The sequence below is a fragment of the Crocodylus siamensis genome, chromosome 9 (assembly GCF_052110815.1).
Source record: "Crocodylus siamensis isolate JL-2025a chromosome 9, ASM5211081v1, whole genome shotgun sequence".
NCBI classification, from domain to species: Eukaryota; Metazoa; Chordata; order Crocodylia; family Crocodylidae; genus Crocodylus; species Crocodylus siamensis.
In genome coordinates this window covers 41,415,618-41,437,796 of record NC_143403.1, presented here as the reverse complement: position 1 = coordinate 41,437,796, position 22,179 = coordinate 41,415,618, and the positions used below count along the sequence as shown (strand labels likewise).

The 22,179-nt window shown below is 51.5% G+C and overlaps 1 protein-coding gene across 8 annotated transcripts in view; it reads left to right on the top strand.

The window, feature by feature from the left end:
• RIPOR1 (RHO family interacting cell polarization regulator 1) overlaps positions 1 to 22,179 on the top strand; it is a 128,978-nt gene that overhangs the window by 89,064 nt on the left and 17,735 nt on the right. For all 8 annotated transcript variants that reach the window (XM_090063519.1, XM_090063523.1, XM_090063521.1 and 5 more), the window contains 5 exons: positions 7,007 to 7,133; positions 17,793 to 17,945; positions 20,125 to 20,203; positions 20,838 to 20,861; positions 22,045 to 22,098. In XM_090063519.1, the coding sequence (XP_089919645.1) occupies positions 7,033 to 7,133; positions 17,793 to 17,945; positions 20,125 to 20,203; positions 20,838 to 20,861; positions 22,045 to 22,098 (411 nt within the window). In that variant the 5' untranslated portion in view covers positions 7,007 to 7,032. The remainder of the gene's footprint in view (positions 1 to 7,006; positions 7,134 to 17,792; positions 17,946 to 20,124; positions 20,204 to 20,837; positions 20,862 to 22,044; positions 22,099 to 22,179) is intronic.

Sequence of the window (22,179 nt, the reverse complement as noted above, 5' to 3'; positions counted from 1 at the left end):
CCAGCAGAGTGAAGCTTTGGTGGTGTATCCTGGTGCTGAAAGGATGCAGTGCTCCCTCATGTGCTCTGGCCGGCAGAGGCAGGGGCACGGTTGTTCCTGCACCTGATGAGCACTGTCCTGCTAAGATGCTGACTAACTTAACACTTTGGGCTGCCAAAAGCATATCCCAGCTGCAGCCAGTTTGGAGCTGTCTGATTGTTGGGGACTAGCAGCTGCTGTCATTATGCTGCTCGCAGCACAGTCCTGCCTGTGCGCAGTCACAGTGACTTCTCCTCATCACATCCATCACTGGCAGCTCTGCTTCCCTGTCCCCCAGCAACCCACTGCATCCGCCTCCTGCTTCTGGTCCTATGCAGAGCCAGTCAACTCCATGGGGCTGCCCTAGTATGTTCATACAGCACCCAGCACATATGGGACCTTCAAGTGCAGCCATCATCAGTGGAACAAAGTCCTTGCTGGGCTTCTTCCATGGGTGAGCTTGTTGGGGTGCTCTAGTTTGGGGGCTCATGTTGGGCAAGCAAAGAGGGGGCAGGCTGTACCCCAGTATGCATGTTGGGTCTCTGCTGCCCCAGCCCAAAGGCCATGAGTGGGTTTGGGCAATGGGCTTGCTGGGCAGTTGTACCCCCCTTCCCATGGCACCTTTGGCAGAGCAGTCAGGCTAGTGCTCACACAGGAGGCCCTATGGGTTGTGCTTAGCCTAGGAGAGCCACACTGCTCTTCTGAGGCCAGCTTTGGTGGAAAAGGCAGTTCTGAAGAAGCCAACCCTGCCCCACACCCAGACCCCTGGTGCCCTTTGGGGCTAGTCTTGCCCTATGCTCAACCCTTCTTCTGGCCAGCTCAGGGGAATGGGTGGAGTTAGCTCCAGCACAAAAGCCAGCCCTGCCCAGGCCCCCTGAATGGTGGCCCTGCTTTGACTTTAGATTCACTGCTACAAATAATGGCCTATGGCACCTGGTACCTGAGCCAGTGGGCTGCGTGGCTCTGTGGAGAGCCAATTAAATGGCTCCAGAGAGGGTAATCTCTTGTCCCAAGGCCCTGTGGGTGATCTGGGCTGTTTAGGATTACAGCTTCTCTGTAATGAGCTTAATTGGGACAGCGTTGCCCTAGAAACCAGAGGGCTGGCACTGAACTAGGGTCTGGGCTGCTGGACTGGCTGTCCCATTCAGCTTCCTTAATGGGGCAAGAGTGCTGGGGTGTTGAGAGATCCTGTGCTGTACCGGTTGTATCCTTGGATCTGCTTTCCAGGGTTTGGTCTGGGCAGCACTAACCCTTTAATACTTCATGGAAGTGCTTGCCACACACCTCAAGGTCAGTAGCAGGCCAGCTGTGGCTGCAGCAGCGATGAACGTGCCGGTATCCTGTGCTTGGGGGAGCAAAGACCTGAACATCACCATGGCGATGTGCTGGCTCAGTCCATGGGGACCATCTGAACCCAGCTGGCAACTGACCAGGTGTGTTCTGCTGCAGGGAAGCGGGTGGGGAGGAGGTGTGTGAGGACACCCCTGGAGTCCTGGAAGTGCGGGTGGAATCAGCTGGTTGGGGTGTCCAAGGCAGCAGCAAGGAAGCATCCTGGGGAGTTGGGGTTTAACTCAGCCACCCGGCCAGTGGATTTGTAACCGATGGGGTTGCCCTGAATGCTGTGTTCATGTTGCACTCTTCCTGTCATGTGGACATTGTGCTGCATCACCATCCTCTCCCTGTTGATGGGTCATGTAGAGGGTCAGCTCCTTGGCTAGAAGAGACATGCCATGCTGGACATGGGTCCAGGGTGTGGGGGAACCTGCTTCACTCCCACACGATGGTGAGCAGCGTTGTCACTCCCTTCAGTGAGTGTCAGGTTTGTTCTAAGCCTGAAGTGCTGCCCCCTCAGCATGTTATCCTTTCCCCTCTCTGCTCAGCTCTGTTTGCTTTGTCTCCCTCAGAACAAGCTCACTGTGCCCCCAGGGGCCTTGGACTTTCCCCAGGAGGTTGTGAGAGTGATAGGGTCAGGTCAAAGGGCAGAGCTCCTCGCCCCCCTCAAGGAGGTCTGGTTTCAGGCTGACTGCATAATTGTTCAGGCGGCAGCCACTTGGGCTCTGGCAGGGCATCCTTCCTGGTCCCTCCAGCCCATTGCTGGGATCTATTCATATTTGGTGCTATTGGAGGGGGAAAAGTTTGGCACTAGTGGCTTCTGGAGCAAGAACTATTGCCTCTGTTCCAGCAGTACCAACAACCCAGCTCTCTTAGGTCCCTCTTTCTTAACAGTGCCCTTAGGGCACTGCCTTCCTCCCAATGTCACATTCTGTGGACCTATTGTGTCACTGTGGTGCTTTCCAGATACTGCTGCCTTTTCCCTGGCAGGGAAGAACTCTGGCAAGGTAAATATATGGTGCTGTCACAGCTCCCCTCTGTTCCTCGCTCCCCCAGAGGCTGTGGAGGAAGTGGACTGCCTAGTAGGCCAGTCATTGAGTGTTCTTCCTGCCCTGCCACCAGTGGGACTTTGTTCCTTGGGCTTTCCCTCCTGTGGGTGTGAATGTAGAGGCAAGCCCTCCACTTCTCCTAAGGGTCCATGTGGACCCTGGAACCTGACCTGGTGGGCAGAGCTTCTTTTGAGGCCTCCTGTGGGAGACCACTGTACTTCATGGGTATCCTAGGCTGCAAAAGAGTGGGGGGACTTGGGCATGGAGACTGGGAGCCAGTTTCTGGAGTCAGGGGAAGAGATGCATGGGTCCACAGGACTGGAGGTCTTGTTTGGACTCTCAAGTTGAGCCCTGTGCTTCCATACTGCAGATGGGGACCTCTTCTGCTCCCCCTCAGCAGGGCACCTAACAGGTGCTTGGTGTTGATTTTAACCCAAATGCCTTTTGTAGCTCCAGTGCCCCTGTTTGGGGTATAGTATCCCACACTAGCTGGAGAGAGTCCCCCTCGGCCTCTGATGTTAACATCCTTGACCCATCGGGCTCTGGTGCTAACATCCTTGACCCAGATCATCTATGAGGCAGCTGTGCCCTGAGGGGACCCTGTAGCTCATGTAAAGCAGGAATCCTCTAGCAGTGGCCCTAGGATCTGGTAGTTGAGCCTTCTTTGTAGAATCATGTGGAGCACTTGAGTCTCTGGCTCTGGGTGATGGGCAGTGAAGCCCTTGTTATCACACAGCACCTGGTCTGGGGCTCTGACTTCTCTGCCTACTTGTGGGTGTGAAAAATGAAAGGGAGAGGCCCATGTGGGGTGCTGTGGGAGATCCCAGGAAGCCCAGGGATACCAGCAGCAAGCTCCAGACCTGGGGCCTCTCAGGCAGGGCATGCACTCCTCTTGGGTGAAGAGGCTCCCTAGTTACTTGGGAGCTCAAAGCTGCCCCAAGATGGGAGTGTGACATTCCCTGCCTAACCCCTGTACACCATTGCCAGAGGGCACTAGAGACTGGGTGTTGTTGTCTGGCAGCTCCCCTGCTTCTGCCTTTCATTCTTAGCTGTCTTCTGCCATTGGTGCCCAGCTCCAGCATGGGGGAGAATCATGTCCTATGAAACAGTGTTAACAGCCCAACCCTCTTCAGGTCAACTGGCAGGCAAGTGGGGCCCCAAAGGGCTCTTCATCCTACACGGCAATGAAATACAGCTGGCTGCCTCACCTGCAACATGGGGCTGGTCACCTCTACTGCCAGCCTCATTTTTCTAGATGTTGTGTTCAGTGGGCTGCCTTGGCCATGGCTGAGTGGTCTGTGCCATGCCTCAGGTGAGCAGTGTGGAGGGTCTCCAGTCCCAGGGATTTACAGATGCCTCTACAGTTACCAGAGGATGGCTCTATTCATTCAAGTGCCCTTTAGGGTGCTGAGTTCAGAGGCCTCCCAGTGCCATGCAGGATTGGTGAATTAGGGGCTATGGGTCTATTCCTGCCTTGGCAGCTCAGAGTAACATGCTTTCTGCCCACATCCTGCCCGTGTCTCACCCTGCTCCCTAGCACCTGTGCCATGCAGCCAGGTAGGCATTGGGCTGTGTAACTGGTGAGTCAACTCAACGTGCTTGGCAAAGCAAGAGCATGGCCCCTTGCATTTTAGTGCCTTGCTGCACTAGTGGGACTCTGGGAGTGCTCATTTGCATGCAGGAGTATGTGTTCAGTGTGGTGTGCTGTGGAAGGCTTGCAGTGAGAGAAGCAGCAGAAAGGGTAACGTAGGGAGGGAGAGCAGGAGGACTACAGAGCATGGGGCTTTCTTAATGCTTCACACACTTCAGCAGGTGGGTTTGCATTCCCCAACTTTACAGATGGGGAAACTGAGTCCCGGAGAGAGACAAGATAATGTGCTTAATGTGTTGCTGGGGTAGAGCTGTGAGCAGAGCCTTGAAGGCCCAAACTCCCAGGCTGCTAGTAGCTGTCTCTTCCCAAGGGATGCCCTTTCTGTGACTGTGGCTCTGTCCAGAATCAGCAGCTCCTTGCTGAGATTCTGGGTACCTTCCTGGTGAGTCAGTTCCCTCCAGTCAGGGGCTCAGCCTCTGCATTAGCTCCCGTCAGGGAGTCTGTGGAAGCACTTCCTTTCCTGCTCCAAATGTGGAGTTTTCAGCAAGGGGATTTTGGGGATTCTTCTTCCCTGGGCCAAGGAGGCTGGGGACTTTCCAGTAGGCTCTGTTGTTTGCAGGTTTCCATCCTGGCAGCGAGAGGAAAAGGAAGGAGCCTTTACAAGTCACAGAGGGCTGGTACTTGGGAATGATGCCCCTGCCTCTTCTACTCCCCTGCAGCCCCCTCTGACAGGCATGGCGTAGGCTGGCCTGGACTATGCATGCATCCTCAGTGCTCTCCTGAGGCCTCCTGCTGCCTGGGCTAGAGGCAAAGCACCTTCCAAATGCTCCTGTGTCCACAAGCCACTCCCCATGCCCTGCATCCCAAGTCGTGCTCAGCTCCTCTGGACTAGATAAAGTGTCCTGCAGTCTGCAGCAGCACCACTGCCCTGTACCTGCCTCTGAGGTGGAAGCTTTTTGAGCAAAGGCTGGTAGCATGCTACACCTATCCAGTGAAGGATTACCAGCCAGTTGCTTCTCTTCAGCCAGGATCAAGTCATAGAATCATAGAAAAGTAGGGCTGGAAGGGGCCTTGGGAGGTCACCTAGTCCAGCCCCCTGCCTGCGGTAGGATCATCCCTATCCAAAGGAAGGTGGAAAAATAACCCTGACACATAGCAACAGAAGGGGAAAGAATTTCTTCCTGGTCCCAGGTGGTAACCAGAAAAGGCCAGAAGCATGGGAAATACCCGTGGCAGAACATAGGCATAGCTACTCCTAGATCATCCCTGATCACTGTTTATCCAGCCCCTTCTTGAACACCTCCAGTGATGGTATTGCCACAACTTCCCTAGGGCATCTATTCCACTGCTTCACTGTTCTAATAGTGAAAGTTTTTCCTTATAACCAGTCTAAACCTACTTTGCTGCAACTTCAAGCCATTAGTTTGTGTTCTGCTCTTTGCACCAAGAGAGGAGAGGTGTCGTCCCCCTCTTTATGGCAGCTCTTCAAGTATTTTAAATCTGTTTTCATGTGCCGTCTTCTGCATCCCTAGCTCCTTCAACCTTTCCTCATATGATTTGCCTTCCAAGCCCTTTATTGATGTTGCTTGCCTCTGGACCCCCTCCAAACTTCTCCACATCCTTTCTGAAATCTTGAGCCCAAAACTGCACACACAGTTTCATAAATTAAGTGTTGGGCATCTCATGTTGAGACAGTGTGTGCTTGCTCTGTCAGACAGGCAAGTCTAGGCAGGGGGGTCGCATACACAGGGCTTTTGGGCTCGCCTCAGTAGGAAAGAATAGTGACTCTTAAATCTCAGGGATCTCCTTGATAACTTTCTCTTCAGTAGGTCAAGTTCCCCACTCCAGAGAGGATGTGGGGAGCTCTCGCTGGTGCAGAGCACAGGGCTGTGGTTTGGGGGGGGGCTGAAGAGGAGTGTGGGAGGTGGACTAGAGACAAGGAAATGGCTGAGCAGATGGGTGATGGGAACACAGGAGTGGGGAGGAGGGTAGCCTGGAAGACTGAGGAGCTGTGGAAGAGGAGGCTGGAACCTAGTGCAGGAGGAGCGAGGAAGATACTGAGAGGCACTGGAGCAGCTGAGCACCAGTGGTCAAGGGCTAAGAGTGCCAGGGACTGTTTTGAGAGAGAGAGTGAGTGTGTGTGTGTGTGTTGGGGGGGGGAGGGAGTTGCTTTATTTCCATTCCATGAAGCTGGCTATCTTCTAGCTCAGACCCCCACCCCTGCAGGGCAGGGCTGCTTCTGGGACAGGCTGGCTCCTTGACAGGAAGCAAGGCTCCAGGAAGGCTTGCACAGGATCTAGGGCAGCAAGTGTTTCCTGCTATCTGGAGTCTTGGACTCTGCTCTGCTCTACCCCACTTCCAGTGCCTGTCTTTACCAGGACTGGACAATGGGATTGCTTCCCATCCTTGGTCATAGGCTTGGCACAGAACTGTCTGAGGTGCTGCCCTCCCCAATGCCAGTGCTCTGCATCGAGTGGTTTGCCTGGAACGCAGCCCACTGCCTGTTTCCATGGGCAGCCTGTACCCTGGAAGTAGCTCAGCTCAGTGGGGAACAGGGAGCAGTAGCGGGTGGGGGCCAGGCATCTATCTCCAAGGTGAGCTGTGCTAATTTAGTCACTTCCCAGAGCTCTAAGGCTGGGAAGAACCATGGGACATGCATGCTCTTCCCTGAAACCTGCTGTGGCAGTATCCCCAGCTGTGACCAGGACTGCTGGTTCCCATTGCTCAGAGAGTGAATGGTCAAGCCTGCCTGCTCTGCTCATAGGCCAGCCTCTGCCTTTGCAGAGCAGCTCATTAGCTGTTCAGGAGGAAGCATTTGTCTTCACAGCTTTGAAGATGGATGAGAAGAAGACACATTTAGAAGGGGCTGGAACCTGAGTTGACCAGGTGCACTCCTGTTCCCTGCAGCTGCCTCAGAGCTCCCTCCCCGCTTCCTGTGCCAGCTTGGCTTTTGCTGCCTTCATCCCTTGGCTGCTCTAGCCTCTTATTACCATGCTCTGTCTCCTTCCCCTTACAGGGAGGCCCTCCAGGTCACACTCGACGATGTCGCTCTCTGTGCGACCCCAACGTCGCGCCCTCGCCGCCAGGATCAATAGGAGCCAGTCGTTTGCCGGGGTGAATTCAACGCAGGACAAGGCCTTCAGGTAGGCTGTCCCCACATGGCTTCAGCTGCTGGGACAGGGAGGATAGGACTTGGCAGATACAGTGATACCCACATGTGAGAATCCCAAGTGCACTGTGGTTTGGGGGCTTCCCTGAGCTACCTCTTGACACTTACTTTAGCACCTATTGTCTGAAATCTAGGCTGCACCTGGAGTGGGGGGATCTTGCCATCAGACATTTGTGCAAATGCAGACAAGAAGGGGGAAAGGTCAACTTGCCTAGACAAGAGAGAACTCGGGAGTCCCGATCCCATGTCCCACCTCAAACCACTAGATCATTCTGTCTCCCAGTCCCTATTTGCATTTTGTCTGGCAGCTGGATTGAGCTGGTCTGTGAAGGGGATGTTCAAAGGATCTCCCTCAAGGAGGCTTCTGAACAGAATCCTGAGTTCCCTGATGCCAGGGTCAGCTTGCCCTGAGGGAGAGTGCGCAGAACCACTGGTAGATGGGTCAGGATTGGAATCTGGTACAAGTCCCAGCCACTCTGTGTGAGGGCTCTGAGGTGAGGGGTCCAAATGCATACCTGGATCTTGGAGTGTCTGCTGTGTTGGGTACGTGCCTTCAGCCAAAGGAAACAGCACCGGGGTTGTAGACTCTTCAGAGTGTTGCCCCTTGCCCGCTAGCACTCCCTCTGTCTTGCTCTGGTTCAGCCCCACAAAGTTTTCTAAATTTACAAGCTGGTCTTATTACCAAAACGGCCTGGCACTGGGATAGTGTGTCATCAAACAAGGTGAAAAAGAGGTAGAGATCATGGCTAGCACTGGAATCCATATTGCTCAACCTGTTCACCTGGCAGGTGAATGGAGATGTTGAAAAGAACCACAGAGAGAATTGATCCCTGTGGGATTTCACAAATGGGGCATCTTGTGGCAAAGGTGCAGTTTTCTGTTATATGTTAGATGCATCCCACCAGGATGGACTTGGACTGCTAGGTGAAGCACCATTGTTTCACTGTCAGCAGTATCAAATGCTGCAGAGGGGTTCAGGCCAATGAGAATGGGTGTATATGACTTTTACTAAGGGTGCACCAATAGCCATTTTTGGGGTTGATACCGATAGCCAGTTTTTAAGGAGACATATTGGCTGATACCGATCCGATTTCCAATGCACAGCTCTTCAGCTTGTAAGTCTGGTGTGGTGGAAGGGGTGTGGGCATGCAGATCATGGCCCCTGCAGTGAGGGAGGGAATGGGGCTGGGGTAGGTGCTGACCAACCGGGGCGGGGAGGGGCATGGGACAGAGCCGCAAGCGGTTCTGCAGGCACACGTGGTTGATGCTGTGGTTGGCCACCCTGGATAGCTCCTGAATATCTGCTTTGGAAGTGCCCAGGGAGGCTGATGGGAAGGTTTTCTTGGCCATAATACAGCCTCAGCACAGGCACAATAGAATTTTTTCCCAACCTTTTTGTTCTAGCCTTTGTTTTCTGCCATCAGTGTGAGGTTTAATCTGACACAGGGTATTGGAAAACTAAGGAGATCTGTGCGGGTGATGGGGAAGGAGTGGACATTCAGGGGCCAGGTTGTGATTCCCCAGGCCTATGACTCCTGTGTCCTGTGGGCAGAGTGCTGTTCTTCTTTTGCAGCTTTGAAATTTGGTGGAATCTGAGTTCTGTGGTTGAATCATGATCGTTATCTTGCTTTTTTGGAGTAGCTGGGAGAGCACTGACAGCTGCCTGAAGGAAAAGACAATTTCTCCAAGACACTGCCTGGGTTGTGATGCTCTTGATATCAACATGTAGGTTGAGGAGCAGTCCAGACTGTGTGGCTAGGAGCAGAAATGGCTGGAGAAGGTCCTCGGGGTGTGAGCAGGAATGCATTTCCGGGGCACTGAGTATTGAGAGAATTCAAATGAGTGCAAGATGGAGAGGTGGAAAAATCTAAGCACAGCACAATTTCCATGGAGTCGGAGGGCAGAGGACAGGGAGGTGTCTGACACAAGTTCTGTTGTGTGGAGCCAAGTCCTCTTCTGTGGAATCAAATTTCTGTTGTGGTTTTATTAGCATGGGGTTCAGGTGCCATCCCATGGGGATTCCCATGATGTGTGGGGAGGAGAAAGGAGCTCAGTCTGCATTCCTTTCTATCTGATGCTGTATTACACACTTGCCCTTGGGCTATCAGGTCACATTTCCTGCCTCTGGAAATAGTGAAGGGCTGGGCACTTCCTGAATCGCTTACTGAAATCCATGGACATTTCCGGCATGCAGTTCTGGTTGGATTTGTAATGCTCAGCTTGAATTGGAGCAAAATAAACTCCCTAGGTAAAGGATCTTGATCTCTGAATGCAGGAGTTGCAACAAACCCCTCTCCCTGGCCAGATAGCTCAGACCTGGAGCTAAAGCTGCATTGGTCCAGGGCCAAGCAAAGAACCATGGTGTAAGGTCCTGTGTGCTCTGAACTCCCACTACAGTAGATAAGCCCTAAAACTGCAGTGGCTATGTGTGCCATTTCCAGAACCAGCTTTTTAGCAGCACCTGCATGTGTCACCTGCCCTGAAACAGCTCTGGCCTCTGCTTCAGTCCCAGGGGCTGTTTGAATACCAGCTTTGATTGTCTGGGCCTTGCATGTCATGGGGAACATGCAAGCCCAGACTCTCTCAATGCTTTTGCTGGGCAGCTAAGTTTCTGTAGGGAGCGAGCAAACATCAGTTCATCCTGGTTAAACAGAGCCCTAGTGTTTTGCCCAACAGTGTGTACTGAAGGTTAGCCTGGCAGAGTACAGTAGAAGAAGGATTAGCTTTTGCTGAGAGGATGGAGGCATCCTCATGACTTTCCTAGTGAACAGGAAACCTAGCTTTCCAGGTTTGTGGTTCCCAGCAACACCTATAAGAGGCCACATCAGCTGGGAAATAAAATTCAGCACCTTCCATACCTCAGCCATGACCAAGTTTGGCCAATATGGCAGGTGTGTTTGCTTGTGCTTCTTGTCCCTATCCTCTGGGGAGAGAGGGGGCACATAGAGCCCCTGTTAAAATCATGATCCGGACCAGGCTAAAACTTAGTTATATAATGTAATGTCCCAAGAGCATGCCTTAGCCACAGCTTGCAGCTATGGAAGAGCAGTCACTAGTTCCAGTCCTGCTGCATGGGAACTGGCGGGCAGGCACTTTAATGCAGACAGGACACTTTCCCCATTGCTAGCATTTCCACCATCCTGTTGCCTAGACCTGTCCTGGGCAGCGTTAGACAGCCCTGTGTTTCAAACCTCCACGTTTTTTAAAAATGTCATCTTTCAGGTCAAATCAGTTCCAAATTATATAGACTGAGCAGCACTCAATCGTTCAAGTGTGGGTGGCACTACCACCAGCAAGTATCCTACCTCTCATACTCTTCAGCCTGGGGCTTCAGATACTCCCAGATCTGGCATCCTATATGTAAGCCCTAAGCCTGGAGGCCTTGGAGTTAAGATAGCCCTTGTTTCACTTGCCCCTAGCCAAAAGGCTGAAGGAACAAGCTAGAGGGAAAGCCGAGAGCAATCCACCATCACCCTAAAGAATGTAACTGAGGCATTTATAGACTCTCGCAGGGGTGCCTGCCTGCAATGTATTGGACAGGTCTCCACCTTGTAACTACACCACATCATTCAAGGCCAAAAGAAGGGTATCTCTTCTGCCAGGTACATAAAAACCACCTGATCATGGTGTTGATCGTAATTGGAACTACATTAGTACCATGCTGAGGAAAGGGGGTAGAGGCCTCCTGTATGGTGTTATTTGTAGTGCAGGCAAGGAAAGCCTGAAAACCTTGTATTGTTAACTGTTTGCTGTCTTCCTACTTCATGTGCAAATTTCTTCCTCCCTATATCAATGGAAATGGGAATGCCCATAGAAATGCAGAGTCCTCAAGGACTAGTCCCTCCCCCTGCTGTGGGCCAGGGAGTAGACCATTATTGACAGATGTGTATCTATCTTGGTCTTAAAACCCTCCCACAACCTTCCTGGCTTGCTGGTTCCAGCATCTCGTGACACAGTTTTTTCCTAATATACAACCTAAATCTTCATTGCTAAAGTTTAAGCTGTTTTCTTGTTATCCTTCCCCCAGCGGACAGTAAGAACAAATTATCACCATCCTCTTGTTTATAACAGGTTTTTAGATACTTAAATCCTATTATTCTGTCTTCCAAGCTTTCTCTTTTCTACACTAAAGGAGTCCAGTCCTTTCAACCTTTCCTCATAAGTCATGTTTTTGAAACCCCTTTATTCTCCTTTGGACTCTTTCTTCTGTTTGTTTACCTTTCTCAAAGTCCATTGCTCAAAACCGGGCTCAAGAATGCAACTGAAGTCTCTCCAGCATCCAGCAGTGTGGAAGAATTACCTCCTGGGTCTTGCCTTATACAGTCATAGAATCATAGAAAATTATGGTTGGGAGGGACCTCAGGAGATCTTCTAGTCCAACCACCTCCTCAAGCAGGACCATCCCCAACTAGATCATCCCAGCCAAGGCTTTGTTTAGCCAGGTTTTGAAACCTCCAGGGATGGAGATTCCACAACTTCTCTGGGTAACCACTTCCAGCGCTTTGCTACCCTCCTGGTGAGGAAGCTTTTCCTACCATCTAACCTAAACCTGCCTTCCTGCAAACAGACCATTGCTCCTTGTTCTGTCATCTGCCACCACTGAGAACAGTCTCGTTCCATCCTCTTTGGAACCCCCTTTCAGGTAGCTGAAGGTTGCTGTTAAATCCCATCTCAGTCTTCTCTTCTACAGACTAACTAAGCCCAGTTCCCTCAGCATCTCCTTGTAAGTCAGTGCCCCAGTCCTCTCACCTTTTTTGTTGCCCTCTGCTGGGATCTCTCCAATTTGTCCACATCCTTTCTGTAGTGGGGGCCCCAAAACTGGACACAGTACTCCAGATGTGGCCTTGCCAGTGCTAAATGGAGGGGAATAATCAATCACTTCCCTCCATCTGCTGGCAACACTGCTACCACTGCAGCTGAGTATGCTGTTAGCTTTGGCAACAAGGGCACACTGTTGGCTCCTATTCATCTTATTTTCCACTGTAATCCCCAGGACCTTTTCAGCAGAGCTGCTGCTTAGCCAGTTGGTCCCTAGCCTGTAACAGTGCAAGAGATTGGTCTGTCTTAAGTTCAGGACTTTGTACTTCTTACTGAATCTCATAACATTTCTTTTGGTCCAGTCCTTCAATTTGTAGAGATCTCTCTGAATCCTAACCCTACCCTCCAGTGTATCTACTACTGCCTCCTGCTTGGCATCATTTGCAAACTTGCTGAGGGCACAGTATGCCATGTTCCAGGTCATTGATGAAAATACTGAACAAAACTGGCTGCAAGACCAACCCCTGGGACACTCCACTTGATACCAGCTGCCAACTAGACATCAAGCCATTTACTACTACTTTCTGAGCTTGACAATCCAAACAGTTTTCTGTCAACCTTATAGTCTGTTTGTCCAACTCATACTTCCTTAGCTTGCCTCAGAGAATTTTGTGGGAGACTATATCAAAAGTCTTGCTAAAGTCACGGCATTTCATATCCACTGGTTTCCCCACATCCACAGAGCCAGTCATCTCATCATAGAAGGCAATCAGGTTGGTCAGGCATAGCTTGTCCTTGGTGAATCTGTGCTGATTGTTCCTACTCAGATTCTTCTCCTCCAAGTGCTTAGAAATGGATTCCTTGAGGACCTGCTCTTCCCAGGGACTGGGGGAGGGGCTGATTGATTTGTAGTTCTCTGGATCTTCCTTCTTTCCTTTCTTAAAGGTGGGCACTAGATTTACCCTTTTCCAAGCATCCAGGACTTCTCACAATCATCATGAGTTTTCAAAGGTGATGGCCAGTGGCTCTGCAGTCACATCTGCCAACTCCCTTAGCACCCTTGGGTGCATCCTGTCCTGCTGCATGGACTTGTACACATCTAGCTTTTCTCAATAGTTCCTAACCTGTTCTTTTACCACTGTTGGCTGCTCACCTCCCCAGACTGTGCTGACAGTTCAGTAGTGTGGGAGCTGACCTTTCCTGTGAAGACTGAGGTAAAAAAGGCATTGAGTACTGTTTCTGCATCCTCTGTCACTAGGTTGCCTTCCCCATTTAGTAAAGGACCCACATTTTCCCATATCTTTGTCATGTTGCTGACAATACTTGTAGAACCCCTTCTTGTTACGCTTCATGCCTCTTGTTAGCTGCAATTCCAGTTACTCTTTGGCCTTCCTTACTTCATCCCTGTATGCCTGATCAATACTCTTACTTCCTCCTAGCTGTTTGTCCAAGTTGCCATTTCTTTTGTGCTTCCTTTTTGTGTTTTAGCTTACGGAAGAATTTCTTGCTAAGACAAGCTGGTCTTCTGCCATACTTGTTAGCAGAGGTGCAATATAAAGAAAATTGATTATATCAGAAATCGGCCTGATGTTGCCAGTTTAGTTTGGCTGATAAATACTTGTGTGTGCATGCAGCCACAGCGCAGCACGCAAGCATCAAGGAGCAAAGCCTGGCAGCTTGGAAAGCTGTGTGCAGCTGGTAAGTCTGTTGTGGTGGATGGGGAGGGAAAGGACATGGGGGTGCAGATCAATGCCCCTGTGGTGAGGGAAAGAGTGGGGGCGGGGGTGGGGCTGGAGCTGGGGCAGGCATTGCCCAGCTGGGGCGGGGTGTGGGATGGAGCCATGGCTTGTACAGGAGTGTGGGGAGGGGGAGTGGCTCCTGCCACTGTATGCACCCCGGGAGGTGGGGAGGGGTGTGCCCCTAGATCTGTGCAGGGTGGAGCCAGGGGCTCAACTGGATTCTTTCCCGCAGGGTCAGCGACTGGGCAGGCAGCAGTGCTGGGAGGTGGCTACAGGGAGTGGGGCTGGTAGCATCCCCAAATTTAACCATAGCCCTGTCCCAGCACCACTGCTGCCCAGCCCAGCACCCCCTGGGAAGATCCTAGCATGGTCCCTGGCCCCAGCCTACAGCTGCAGCCCACCTGTCCTGCCCCACACATCTGGGTGCACACGCCCACCCCCATGCCCTCCTGGGTTGCATGCAGTGGTGGGCACTGCCCCCTGTCCCCGCACCCCCCAGATGAGCCATGGGTCCTTCCCTGCCCCACCCCAGCTGGGCAGCATCTACCCTAGTCCCTCCCTCAGAGTGGGGGGCATTGATCTCCCTCCTGCCCCCCTCTACCACGCCCCTTCCCTCCCCTTCCACCATGATAGACTTATCAGCTGCACACAGCTCTGTTGGAAATCGGGTCAGTATCGGCCAATATGCCTCATTAAAAATTGGCTATCGGTATCGGCCCCCAAAATCTCTATCGGTGCACCCGTATTTGTTGGTCTTCCTGTACAGTGGGATTAAAAGTCCTGTTAATACATCCTGGAATGAGAGTTGTCTTTTACGCAACAGCATCGCATTGTTGACCCTCATTCAATTTGTGATCTGCTACAAAATCCAGTCATTTTCTGCTGTCCTGTAGCCCAGTAAGTTATTCCCAATTTTGTGTATGTGGGCTGGATTTCTTCTTCCTGTGTGTAGCACTTGTCTCTGCTGAATTTGATTTTGTGAAATTCATCACCCCACTTACGTCAAGATCATTTTGGATTCTGACCCTGTCCTTCCACACAGCATCTTACGATTTGGTGTCATCTGTAGGTTATGTTTTTGGCTCTTGATCCCAGCAGCCCCCTTGGCTCTGCAGGGAACTAGCAGACCTTGTGTGTCTAAAAAGAAAGACCTACAAAGGATGGGGGACAGGATACACCTCCAAGGAGGAATATTCTGCTCTGGTCTGGACCTGCAGGGAGTGAACTAGGAAAGCTAAGGCTGCGACTGAACTCCAACTGGCTACAAGTATCAAGGACAATAAAACATCCTTTTTTAGATATGTGGGGAGCTGGAGGAAAAGCAAGGGCAACATTGTACCCCTGCTAAAACAGATGGGACAACTGACAACCGATGCCCAGGAAAAAGCCAACCTGCTACATGGGTACTTTGTGTTGGTTTTTCATCAGTCCCATGGGACATCCCTGCCCATTATGGGACAGGAAGGCCCAGGTGAGGGAGATTCCTTACTCTCCATCAATGCTGATCTTGTGAAGGAACACCTTGAGAGACTGGATACCTTCAAGTCAGCTGGCCCTGACAGTTTACACCTGAGGGTACTCAAGGAGCTGGCAAGCATCATAGCTCAGCCCCTGGCATGGATCTTTGAGAGCTCTTGGTGCTTTGGTGAAGTGCCCGAAGACTGGAAGAAGGCCAACGTGCTGATCTTCAAGAAAGGGGGAAAAAGCGGATCTGGCAAACTACAGGCCCATCAGCCTGACCTCTATCCCAGGGAAGGTTTTAGAAAAGATTATTAAGGAGGCCATTCTTAACAAACTGGCCAATGGCAACATCCTGAGGGGATAGCCAGCACGGGGTTGTTGTGGGTAGGTCTTGCTTGACCAGTCTCATTTCCTTTTACGACCAGGTGACCTATCACCTGGACAAGGGAGAAGAGATTGATGTCATTTATCTTGACTTTAAAAAAGACTTCAGTCTGGTATCCCATGATCACCTCTTGGCAAAACTGGCTAACTACAGCCTCGTGTCCACCACAATCCGCTGACTGGGGAATTGGCTCCATGGTCAGACCCAGAGGGTGGTGGTTGACGGAAGTCGATCGTCATGGTGCGCTGTGACTAGTGGGGTCCCTCAAGGCTCTGTCCTTGGGCCAACACTATTCAACATCTTCATTAATGATGTGGACACTGGTATCAGAAGCGGACTGACCAAGTTTGCTGATGACACCAAACTTTGGGGTAAAGCATCCACACCTGAGGACGGGAAGCCGGACCTGGCTGACCTTGACAGGCTCAGGAAATGGGTGGATGAGAACCTGATGGTGTTTACACCAAAAAATGCAAGGTTCTCCACCTTGGGAAGAAAAACCTGAAGCATGCTTATAGGCTTGGCAGTGCTATGCTGGCTAGCACTATGGACGAAAGGGACTTGGGGGTCATGATTGACCACGAGATGAATGTGAGCCTTCAGTGTGATGGTGCAGCTAGTAAAGTGAGCAAAACACTGGTTTGCATCCATAGATGCTTCTCAAGCAAATCCCAGGACATCATATTCCCATTGTACTTGGCCTTGGTGAGGCTGCCGCTGGAGTACTGCATCCAGTTTTGTGCTCCACAGTTCAAAAAGAATGTGGAGAAGCTTCAGAGAGTCCAGAGGAGAGCCATGCACATGATCAGAGGTCAGGAAAACAGACCTTATGATGGGAGCCATGGGACTCTTCAACCTGGAAAAGCACAGGCTCAGGGGTGATCTGGTGGCCACAAATAAGTTCATCAGGTGTGCTTACCAGGATCTGGGGGAACATCTGTTCACCAGAGCACCCCAAGGGATGACAAGATTGAATGGGCACAAACTCCGCCGCTACCGATTCAGGCTGGGCATAAGGAAGAACTTTTTTATTGTCTGAGCCCCCAAGGTTTAGAATAGACTGCTGCCAGGGGTGGTTCAAGCGCCTACTTTGAATGCCTTCAAGAGACATTTGGATGTTTATGTTTATGTCCTGTAACCCCCTAATGACTTCCTGCCCCTGGGGCAGAGGGCTGGACTGAATGGTCTTCCAAAGTCCCTTCCAGCCCCAATGTCTATGAAATCTGTGAAACTTAGAAGGCATTAATGAAAATATCAAATATCATTGGCTTGAGGACAGCCCCTTGACCTGAACAGTCCTTGAAATGCCCTCTATGTCTGATAGCCAACCATTAATTTTTATTCTTCAAGAGTAATTTTTCAACCATCCTGGAATTTTCATCCAAATCATGTTCCCTTAGTTTGCTTTTGAGACTGTTGCTCCTTGTGCCTCATGTTGCACTGTCCTGCCTCATGGGGCTGGGGGAGGAACTGGCACCTGGAGGAGGGACGTTCAGCCCAGAACCTGGAGCCCCTGGCTGCTATTCAGATAGATATGGAGAACAGCATCTGAGCAGGAGTCTGGGGATGCAGTTTAACACTTCACAGGCCACGTGCCAGTTGGATAGCCCTAAAATAACCTGTTACTAGAATAGCAGAGACACCATGGAGAGGTAGGCCATGGCCCTGAGCTTGCCACCTAGGAGCAGATTCTATCCAACCTTTGCTCAGAAGAAGCAGAGTCTGTTGATGCAATGATCTGCTTTGAATACTTAATGATGATGTTGTATATGAATGTTTAATACCTTCCAGCCAGGGAGGTCAGATCAGGTACAGAGGAGAATTAAGTGCCAGAGGGTCCCTGCTCCCTGGGATTAAAATTGAGTCAGACCAGAAAAGCTATATAGCCTGGTGCTGCCTGCTGAGGGCCTGGTTGCAGTAGTGTGGTGTGGGTGGGGTGTGGGGTATGGGCAATTCTACGGCAACCTGTGCAGTTGTCTGCCATGTGGTTAAAGCTGATTGTTACTGTTTCTTGTTAATAAAGTTAGACCATGTTAACCAGGTATCATGATGTCTAGGGGAGAGATAGCAAGGCCCCCCTCAAACATTCCAGATGTGAGGGGCCCTTGGCAGCTCCTGACCCTTTTCCTCTCATTAATTACTGCTTGGAAATGCTGCATGTGGTTTCTTAAATGTACATACCAGTGTCTACTGTCTCCAGGTGTTCTGTAGCAAAGATCTGCTGTTCAGGTTGCTGCCACAGTAGAAAACTCGTATAACCTCCATGGTGTCTTGTGCTGTTTCTCTTCAGGAACCTCCCTGCCTTCAGCACCCCCACGGTCTCCCGGAAGTCTGGCTCTCGAGTCAGTAGGATGTTCTCAATGTCCCACAAATCCCCACCACCCAAGGTGCCACAGCCTGACAGACTAGACGAGGTGTACGAAGCACTGAAGAAGGGCCTGACGTAAGTTTTTCCCCTCCCCATCCTGCTTTGGCTTGGCTGAGTGACTTTGGTGGTATTTGATCTCTTCATTATGTGTGCAAGGTGGTGAGAGTGATAGACTGCTGGGTCTAGGACCCCAAGCATGAGAGTGTGTGAGAGCTTGTAGCAGGGCTCCCACAGCCTTGTGTCTTAGGACAGGACAGTGCCAAGAAGAGTCCATTCCAGGGTGCACGGTGGCCCAGGAGAGGAAGCTGAATTGCCCAGTGTTGGTCATTCTTGCTGTAACAGGGAGCCTGGGGCTCTTGTTACTTTAAAGAGAGTAACTACAGCTGATAGAGTCCGGATAGCTGAATACAGGCCAGCTACAAGAGGGAAGGCAGCAAAGAAAAACTGCTGCCTAAACAGGGAGCTGCCCATTAGTGAAAAGGGGTGTACCTGCAGTCTGTTCAGGAGAACTCTGCCTAGGGTGAGTTGGCTGCAACGGAATAGGCAGTGTGGGATGAGAGGCTGTGACTGCCTATTGCAGAGCTTGCTGCTAGGCAATAGATCAGTAGGGCCTGGCGGAGCTGGAGCAGCTGGGCTGCTTCTAGTTATAAGCTGGCATGGAAACCAGCAGTCAGGCTCTCAGGAGAGATCCCTGCAGGTGACTGTGGCACCACCTGACCTGGATGGGGGGGGCCTGGACAGCATATAAGCAGAGTCTGAGCCAGAAAGGGAGTCTGACCCTGCAGGCTACAGGGAGAGGAGCTGCTTGTCAGGAAGACTGCAGGAGGATGCTTGGCTGACTTCTGAGCTGCACTAAGGACTGCCAGAAGCACACTGATGGCTTAGAGAGAAATAATCTAGGGTAAGGGGAAGTGCCTAAAGCAGGGAGGAGACAGAGCTAGGGGGCCAAGGCAGAGTCAAAGCAGGCTCATTGCCCAAGTCAGGGCAGAGACAGGGCCAGGAGGCTCAGGACCAAAGTAATCAAGACTAGAGCTTAGCCCCAGAAGCCAGGTCCAGCACAATGGGCCTGAGCTAGAAGGCCCAGCTAGAGGAAAGGGGCAGGAGCCAAGAGGCCAAGGCCCCAGTAAGGGATGATTGGACAGTAATACCTGCAAGATGAGCGTGGCTGTAGGGAAGGTTGGAATCCTGCAGTGCTCACACTGGTGCCGTGATAACAGTGCCTACTAGAAGCCAAGAGCATTAAGCAGCCTGCGCTGTTCCTCCAGACTTGTGGGCACCCATCAGACACATCCTCTCTTTGCTGAGCTGTCTTCAGCCCCTTCTTATTCCCCAGGTGACAAAGCTCAAGAACTTGGCCAACCACATGGTGGTTGGCAACGTCTCATGTGAGACCAAGGACCTGTTTGCAGCACTGCCCTACCCTTAATGCTGCAGGTGCCCTGGGGAGTATGGACGGATCAGGAGGGCCTACTTTGTCTGAGAGGGGTAGAACTGAGACCAGCAGGGTCTGGGAAGGACCTGTTGGTTGCAAGAAGGACATAGGACCTTTAGGCAGCCTCCCTTTCAGCCATCCAACAAATACATCAAGGTGGAAGAGAAGGGGAAAGTACCCTAGAGGTGGAGCAGGGCAGGGTTGCATGGTCATCAAGGTGCATTACAGTCACTCCTGGAATCTGAACCTTGCTACACTTGCCTTTTGCCCACTGGCTGTGACCATGATACATGCATGTGAGGTTTATTTTGGGGTAGGGCCTGTTCAATGTGGCCAGCATACATGTGAATCTGGGGAGAGGAGAATGAGTGTCCAGTGCATGGGTGTATGAGATTTGGCCTGAGTTCTACTTGGCATTTCTCTTTGTATGTGTGTGTGAGGGCTGAGCATGCTGAGCAGGGCATGGCCTGCCTGGAGTGACCTGCACATGTCATAGTGGAATGTGCTGGGTGAGGGAGCAGGATGGGCCAGGGCCCACAAGATATGACCAGCACGTATGTGAAGGGTGGAGTAGGATGTGGTAGGCCAGCATATATGAGACATGAGGCTGGAACTGGGCAAGCATGATCAGCTTGTGTACACGTGAGGGCTGGACGGGGATGGGGTCTGCCAGTTGTGTGTGTGTGCGTGCACGCGGTACTTTCACGAAAAAGAGCTGGTTTGGGGTGGCCTGTCTCTGCCCTGGGTGGGGCCCTCACTACACTCAGTATATCCCTGTTGGCTGCTTTCAGGCCTAACTGACTGTGGCACTTTTGTTTGCAGAGCCTATCTGGAGGTGCACCAGCTGGAACTGGAGAAGCTCAGCACCCAGATCCGAGAATCCAAGAGGAATTCCCGCCTGGTGAGTGAAGGGCATGGCACTTTGGTGCAACAGAACTGCCCTGCAAGGGACATGGCTGAGATTCACCTCTCCTAGAGGGACTGGGTTAGAAATCTTGGGCTCTGGCAGATGTGCTTCTCCCTCAGTTCTAGCTGGATTGTTGTGTGGGGCATCCCCTACTGGTCCTACTGCTGCTTGTGGTGGCTGCTGTCAGCACAGATCGTGGATCTGCAACAGGAGCAGGCCAGGCCAGAGCCCGCCTTGTATCTTTAAGCCCATGGTTTTAAAACATTGGCTGGTTCCCCCAGGCTGGGCCCTCCATAGCAGCACCAGAATCCTGGGGTAGCCCATGTCACAGACCTGCCCATGTTGACACGTGCACTGGGGTCCCTACCTAGCTTCTAATGCCCAGGTGCAGTGTCCAGGAGCTTCTCGTGCTGGATGTTACATGCATGTTGTCACATCATACATTTCCCTCATGGGCCTGGATGAGATGTTGCATATTTACATTGACTTGCTAATGGGTGATGGGCATGTGGCAGCTGGAGTCCACACCTTGGGCTAGCTGTGCCATGCATAGCCTTGTGTTCAGGTTGTGCAGTGTTGGTCTCCAAGTCATGTCTCACCCTTTCCTTTCACCCTTTTTCTCCTCCAGGGCTTTCTCTATGACCTCGATAAGGTAAGGTCCTGGAGTATGTGCAGCCTGCTGGGGTCCTGGGAATAGCAGGGCAGGCCTCTCGCTGAATTTCCACCTGCCTAGAACTGGGGACCTGGAGTTTCCACCACCCTGGGGCCTTGCCACCCATTCACTCCTTTGCCTTGGTGTCTTCTGCTAATGCAGCCCCTCTGTGTGGGGTAACTGCTGTGCCCCACATGGCAGTCCTTACTCACAGAATTACTTGAAGGCTGGATTCTTTGGGGGCTCTTGGGTTTTGTTGGGACTAGTGATGTCTGAAAAGGGTCAGCAGATGCAGAGAGGATGGTGGTGGTGAGGTGCAGAGGGTAGACTCAGCTTCCAGATCATCCTCACCACCTCCCCCCCTTTGTTAAGTTGCACTGTGTCCAGCTCTGAGACACAGCTCCTTCTTTCAGGAGCCACCCAGAAACACAGAAAAACTTAGACACTAGTGAGTGAACCAGTAGGCCTTGTTTGGAAATCCAGAAGCTGGGCATTGAAGAACACGTGATTGACTTCACTCTGGTCCAAACATTCAGTGTCCAGCATGTGCCTGGGGCTGCATTGACATTGTTTGGGGTTCTCTGGGCTCACAGACAAGTGCAGCCACTGCCTTTTCTGTTGCTTTATATAAGTTAGACAGAAGCTTTTATATGTTTCAGTTCTGCTTGGGGGTTTGCACTAGAAAGTCAGGTTCTGTCTGACCTAAAAAAAGCCTGTGGTTAGGTGGAGAACTAGTAGTGTCATAGCCTGATTAACAGTAGGGAAATGAGACCTGATTAAACAGGAATGAAAGTCATTTTTAGCCAGGTCATTTCAAATTTAGAATTGTGGCTGGTTTCTTCCTAAAACCAGTTTAACTCCAATTCCTGAGGAAACCCTTGGGAGAAAAACATTCCCAGAAGCAGGCGTCCCTGCCCTTTAAGTAAAAGGCTGAGGGGTCATGCTAATTTTTAATGGAAGTCCCTGCAGGAACAGGGAATAATACTCTTTTTTTGTCTGAAGATAGAAATGATCTTCTTAGGCTTGCTTCATATGTCCTGTAGCAGCAATAAAGGCCCCCACCTGGGCCTGGGCTGACCCCTTTGTGGGCACTCTTTAGTCAGGAATCAACTATTGCCCCTGTAGCTGCTGCTTTGCCTAGTTCCATGCTCCTCCTGATGTGGCTCCTTGTTTTGTCTTCTAGCAAGTCAAGTCAATTGAGCGGTTCCTGCGGCGGCTGGAATTCCATGCTAGCAAGGTAATGGCACACAAGCTGGACCCACAGCTGTGGGGTAGGGGAAGCCTGGCAGAGAGCAGGGTGAAGTGGGGACAGCCCCTG